The sequence below is a fragment of the Acyrthosiphon pisum genome, chromosome X, assembly GCF_005508785.2.
Source record: "Acyrthosiphon pisum isolate AL4f chromosome X, pea_aphid_22Mar2018_4r6ur, whole genome shotgun sequence".
In the NCBI taxonomy this organism is placed as follows: domain Eukaryota; kingdom Metazoa; phylum Arthropoda; class Insecta; order Hemiptera; family Aphididae; genus Acyrthosiphon; species Acyrthosiphon pisum.
Window position 1 is genome coordinate 82368026 of NC_042493.1, and position 7121 is coordinate 82375146.

The 7121-nt window shown below is 24.8% G+C and overlaps 1 protein-coding gene across 6 annotated transcripts in view; it reads right to left on the reverse strand.

Annotated features, from left to right (window-relative positions):
* The window catches only part of LOC100166119 (twitchin), an 81414-nt gene that overhangs the window by 66831 nt on the left and 7462 nt on the right, over window positions 1–7121 (reverse strand). For 4 of the 6 annotated variants that reach the window (XM_008184330.3, XM_008184327.3, XM_008184325.3 and 1 more), the window contains exons 3-7: window positions 4544–4565; window positions 4311–4473; window positions 3582–3723; window positions 1424–1559; window positions 1134–1340 (exon numbers count right to left, since the gene is read on the reverse strand). In XM_008184330.3, the coding sequence (XP_008182552.1) occupies window positions 1134–1340; window positions 1424–1559; window positions 3582–3723; window positions 4311–4473; window positions 4544–4565 (670 nt within the window). The remainder of the gene's footprint in view (window positions 1–1133; window positions 1341–1423; window positions 1560–3581; window positions 3724–4310; window positions 4474–4543; window positions 4566–7121) is intronic. The other 2 variants (XM_008184337.3, XM_016803945.2) reach the window with 1 other exon arrangement.

Below are 7121 nucleotides of genomic sequence, written 5' to 3' on the forward strand. Positions count from 1 at the left end.
TAAAAATTTTGCAACAAATACATTTTAGAAACACTTTTAGTAATATCTTGATAAGCTTGAAGTTCCATTAAGAAATTGTTTTAAAAGCATGTTTTTAAAAAATTATTTTTTTACTTTTTTTTATATTATAAACATTTTTTGAAAGCATAATTTAATTAAATTAAATTTTTTTTTTTTAAATGTTTTAAATGTTTTTTTTTTGGGTCATGTATTGTCACCGACCCTAGACCTCCATAAAAAATTTGAGCCTCCTAGGTCATGTGGAAGTGATTTAAATTGAACTCGCAAGATTTGAAGACAACAGGAATGAATTAAACATTGTGAGTTAAAGAAAAGCATGTAAAAATATTGTGGTTAGGCGCCATCCATTACTGAACAATTACTTAATATTTATAGTTAAATAATACTATAGTATAAATATGAAAGTTAAGTTATTTCAAAATTAGATCGGTTAAAAAGAACATCCGAGTAAAGTAATATGGATTTTAAAGTTTTCGCAAAAAATATGTATTTTTATGATAATTATATCTAAAACAAATAAGTATAATTATGACTTAAAATATTTTATAAAAATAGTTTTCGCCACATTTATTATACTAAACATTTATTTATGGAATTAAATTTATAGTAAAAGATATATTTTACTTTATTTATTCTAATACGCATTGTTTTACTATAATACCTTGCCCATAAAAATATATTTATTAGGTACGTCCTTTAAGCATAGATTTTATATTTCATATAAAAATAAAAAACAAAAATGTCTTTATATGGAATTGTATTGTAATGTAATATGGCAGTACAGAAATTGTCATAAAAATAAAATAATCAATGGCAAAAAAGTATTGATCAAACATTTATCCTAAAGGAATATTCAATGCTTTCTAAAAATTAAATTAGTACATAATATTATCATAAATGCATATATCTGTGCTTATAATTTATAATTTAAACTATGTCTGAATTAAGGCATTATGAGCACGTGATAATACGTGGAATATACAATAAATGATAAAGGTAAGTATTCTAGAAATACGGCGTAGGTACGTATTATATAATTTTGTTATTTTTATTTAAAATTTCTTAAATTTATTTCTATCAAATAATTATATTTCTTAAGATATTTTACTTACTTAAGGTGGCCCTTATGGTCGTCATTTAAATTCAAATTTACATTAGCGACACATTTGCCATGGACATTCATTGCCTCGGCTCTGTATTCTCCACTATCCGCTTCTTCTGTATTGGCTATTTCCAGCTTAGCCAAGTAATACAGTTTTTGATCTATATTTAATGACGAAGAATACTTACTACCCTTCACAATATTTTTACCATGGTACCTATAGTAGAAACACGACAAATCGAATAATATAATTATTATTAACGCGGTAGTGAACAAAAACAAAAATGTATTTGTACTTACCACTGGACCGTTGGTTTTGGATCTCCCACTAGACGACATTCTATAATAACGTTTCTACTATCTTCAGTCTGTGTAATTATGGGCCTTTCGGTAAATGTGGGCTTTATCCCATCTTCAGGTACAGGTGCTTCGTCACCTAAAGTGAAAACTTACTGAATACCTACAGTTCACCACCGTTTACCACAGTGTAGGTACAGGTAATCATAATAACTGTATGTCATATTTTATATGTATAACACACAACCATAACATTTACACAATAATAATCTTATAGTATACATAATTGCACTTACACTATACTGTATGAGACCACCTTAAAATTGATTACCTATATATCTTATAAATATTTATATAATTTTATGTGGGTGATGTTTGGGATCATAAACCGCGCATTTTTAAAAAAAAAATAAACCTGTTTACCAATAAATATATTTTATACTTATGTATATTTTCATACGTAATTTACATATTATTAATTTTAGATTGTTGAAAATAGTGAACTCACACGTTATTAAATACTACTGCGTATGTTACAAAGCTAATGTATTAGAGTAATAATATGATTTAATTACAGTTCTCATTATGATAAGCGTTCAATTCAAAACCCAAAAAATAAAACACCAAGAAATATTTTTTTTAAGTAGGTACTTACTGGAAATTGTTTATTTGTATTTGTATTTATTACACACTTAAGCTGTAAATTCCTATTATTTTAAAATTTGAAATACCTACCGTATTTTTGATATTAAACGTAACATTTTTTTTGGTTTTAATAAATAATTTTACAATTATAACATTAAGTATCGCTATATTATCAGAGTGGATTCTAAAGAATTCGAGATTCTATAAGGGAAAAACAATTTTAATCATTTAAGACACGATAAATAAATACAAAACTAGATTTAGAAGTAACAATAAGTAGGTATATGACTATTTGAGAAGATGACATAATATTGTAATAATATTTTCGATGTATAAGCTTTTCAGTTAGATACCTACTAATTGAAAGTTAAGTATGAACGTACAATTTTAAATTGTAACCTTGACGGATAGAAATTTGCCTATGACGTTAAATATTCTTATCATATCTATATTACATATGTAATCAATATTCAATATACATTTAACAGTTATTAAGTTCATTAAATCCAAAAATAATAGCAAAACTATCTTCTAAACTACTGATTCCCGAGTTATCGAAAAATAAATAACTTTTCATAACCTTTATATTAAATCTCTCTCGTAGCAAGATGTTATAAAATGGTTTGTGCAAAATACATTTTAAAAATCTACCTACCTACCTAACTTTATTATGATTTAACACGTATCCTTGTTAAACGCGAGTTTAAACATCACGTGAAAGTTCACTCAACAAAAAAAAACGATTCATTGTGATATCGTGTATTATCAGATTTATTAGGTGGGTATACTCAATAAACATACATTTTTGTGCCTACAAATACTCATATACTTAATGTATAATTTTATTAGGGTACTTAGGTATTTAGGTACCTATTAAAATAACTTTATGACAATTATTAATTTTTCTAACTAAGTAAAAATTATACATGCCTAATTAATTTAGCTTGTCCTAAAAGTTTTAAATAAATTAAAAGAAAAAATACCTTGTACGAATTTGAGTTTTGAAATGAACCCATCAAAATGCAAAATTATCATATTTGTATAGATAATTCATGATTTCATATTTAAAAAAAGAACAACTCCTTTCACATAGCAATATGTATATCACACAAACAGACGCACAAAAACCAATCGTAATAGTTGTATAATAGTACACTATATTTACAAGTTTCAACTAAAGTCACTGAAAAATTCATTCATACCACACAGTTATGCAATAGACTATTGGCCCAATCGCATTTGGATAATCTAGTTCTTTATTGCATCGCCCACACAAAATATTTTTATTACTACAAATTAAAGTCTGTATTTTAATGGTTAAGTTAATTTAATTTAAAATTTATTTTTGAATTTAATTTTTTATAAATATGATTAGCTCTACAATAAACAAGCAAGAAAGCCAAATTCTTTAAACTGTAATTATGGTCAATCAAAATACTTAATGTATAAGTATAAGTTTAGGTACATAATATATTATAATACGTGTAATACATATTTAAACATTGTTGATACTTACTGTCAAAATTAAGACTAATTGTTGCATTACTTTCACCCAATTCATTTTTCGCTGTAACTTTATATTTTCCAGCATCTTCAACAGTGACGTTTCTTATTTCTAGAGTTGCTAAATAGGAATGTCCATCTTTATCTACATATTGCTGTAAAAAATGAATAAAGAAAAATGAAAAACGGATCTGAGAACCTTATAGTTGTGTGTTAAATTAAAAATTGAAGTTTAGGTAAAACAAAATTGTTATTTTTCTCATAAGTTAAAAAAAATGACGTTTTTTTAAATTAAAAAAAAAAAAAAAAAACATTTTTCTTGTTTTATAAACCATGAAGATTCAAGTGGTTTAGAAACCTTGACTTTCAATTTAAAAATAAATAACATTATTTAGGTACCTACAAAGATGAAAATGTGACCCTGATGAATTGGAATTAATGCATTATGATTTATGAGCTATTGTATTGGAGAAAGTATTTATAAAGCTAAATTATTGGAAGTACCTACTCTTTTTTTCTGTTATTATTTATTGCATATTATAATCTACAATTTCCACAAAGAATACCTAAATTGTTCATTATTAATTTTCCATAAATACTAATATTTTAGTAATTAGTAATACATTCCTAAAATATTATAAATAGAAATATTTTCTACCGAAAATGGTTCATTTTATTTCGAATATATTTAGATATATTAAAAAATAAATATATTTTTCAAGATAATAATTATTATTCACACCTTATGTCTAGGAGATTCAATCACTGGTTTTCCACCGTGAATCCATGCAATTGTTGGTTTTGGATCAGCTTGAATAATGCACTCGAATAAAAGTCTCTTACCATCATCTTCTTGTTTGATAGATGGCTTTTTTGAAAATGTTGGGGCCAATCCATCAATTTGTCTATAGTAAAATATATTCATTGTTATATTTATTGTACAATTTATAGGTTATAATAAAAAAGATAACTTACTTTTCATGCGGTTCGTCAACCGCTACAAAAAAAAAAAAAATTATTAATTTTGTTAACAATTATAGTTAATTTTAAGTAATAATTTTTTACAAAATTGACATAATATTATGATTATATGAATATAAATCAAACCTAAGTTCCTATTCCATTACTGAGTGCCTAATTCATTATTTTAAAGTTCAAATAAAGCTCATGTAGGTACTTAGATGCCTATCTACTTTTTATTATATATTGATTCTCAAATCGAATATCACAGATTTTCGAAGAATCTCGTTGAATAAGGGTTCCCGAAAAATTATTCACCTGGTGGGAAGGGGAAGGGGTATCTTCAATCTTCGTGCGGAGCCAATGTCGTTGAATTAAAATAATTTTTATATATTGCTTAATATTGCTTAAAATTAATGTCAACAACGGGAGAAACGAGAAAGTTATATTTTATCGATCCAAACATTTTCCAAAAAATAATCAATTAATATTTGTATAATACTGAAAGACATTTTTATAATTTATTCTTCACTTGTTCATTACGTCATAGGAACCAATTAAAAAATGTAAAACCCGATTAAATATTCTTTTAAATGTAGATACGTTATATTGGGTAGGTACCAGCAGATTAATTATTAAATATAATGCTATGGAGTAAATATTCTGGATGGATTATGTCAACGCCTTATAATTTTATAATAATATGAATAAGAATGATTACGGTTTTAAATTAAATCTTTTTCAATGCATAATATCCTTTTTTGTCGGATGATAAAACCATACAATGTCAAAAAGATATTTTATGATATTTCATAATTAAATGTTTTAACTTTGTATGTACCTAAATGGAGACGATTTTTAACAATTATTTTTACAACGAATTAAATGAAAATATCTAAAAATTATTTATTACCAATACCTACGTAACTATGGTTAAATCATGGTATTTTTCATACTATGCATAAATAAATAACCATGATATTATAAATAAATAATTTAATTTGGTAGGTATATTCAATAAATTATTAACGTACCTACTCATAAAGCATTGAAACTAAAATATTCGTATTGTTAGGTGTTTCTATACATATTTTTTAGCAAAGTAATTTTAAATGCAAGTCTCATTAGTAGAAACGTTTGGTGACAGAACTCTTTATCTATATTTAGGGGAATGCGAGTTTATTGCCAAATTTAACCCACTCAACTGTTCTCACTGGATCACTGTGTATTTTTACATAGACATAGTGCCAACATCATAAATGTTAACGAACTCGAGAAGATAGAAAGGCAATTTTTTTATAAAATATAATCAATTGTTATGTTCACGTATTAACTATAATGACGCAAATTGACTTTGGGAATTTATATATTATTATGAAATATTATTTATTAATTATGTACCGCAAGTGACTCATTGTATAATATCATTTAATATTTATAATATCAGAACATCATTTTTTTTTTTGTTTAGTTGTTATTTTGTAAAATATTTGTAGAACTTTTAACTCCCCCCCCCCCCAAAAAAAAAAAAAAAAAAAAGAAAAAAAAGTGTACAAACATAAATTATTACTTTTCTTTATAAAATTCAATACAAATTGAGATAATTATAAGAATTGATTTTAAAAGTCTACTTTTAAATAAAATACTAAAAAAAAATTTACCTAATCAAAAATATTAAAAAAAAATTAAAATACTTAAATAATTTTTTTTAAAAGATTTGTTATATCTACGTAATAAGTGTTAGAGAAAATAGTTAAAATTTGAATAAAAAATAACTAAGTTTGTAACACGTGGTTTTATTCCATAATATTAAAAAATATATCCCTACTAGCTATAATATATTACAGTGGCGCCGAAGTCCATTCTGACGTCGGGCCGTGGCCCGATGCACTTTTTTGAAAAATGTGGCCGGCCAGCTATATTTTATTTATTTCATAACTTTATTATGAGCATAAGTATATTTAAACCGTGATTATGAATAAATGTATATCAGGGTACCTCTATATTAAATAATTAAGATATTGAGGCCGGGAAGTTTTAAAATTGCCCGACCACATTTTAAAAACTTCGACGCCACTGATATATTATATTATTATACAGACTTACGAATTTTTTAAAAGTGTTTACTCAATAACTTTTCAAAATAAACCCAAACTTTAAATTTCTATAATCTAAAAACAGTATGAATATAAACTTGAAATATCTACAGTTATGTAGTTATTTTTTCAAACCATAGAGTATCCACCACATAACCATAAATCATAATGAATAATTTATTGTTTTTCGAGCTTGAGTATGATATAAGTATCATATTATTAATTATTGTATAGGTACATAAACGTATACGTTCTTCCAAATATAGTAAATAATATAGCAAATAATACCTACTATTAATTTATATGGTTACCTATATGGCTATATATTACATACATTTATATATTTATTATAAAATATGAGATAGAACTTAGTATCTTGATATGTATAATGTAAAGGTGTGTATCTACTTTTAAAAATAAAATTATTATAAATTATTTTAATCGTATTATTACTATTTTATAATGAAAATATAAAATAGAATCTAAATAAAAACTAT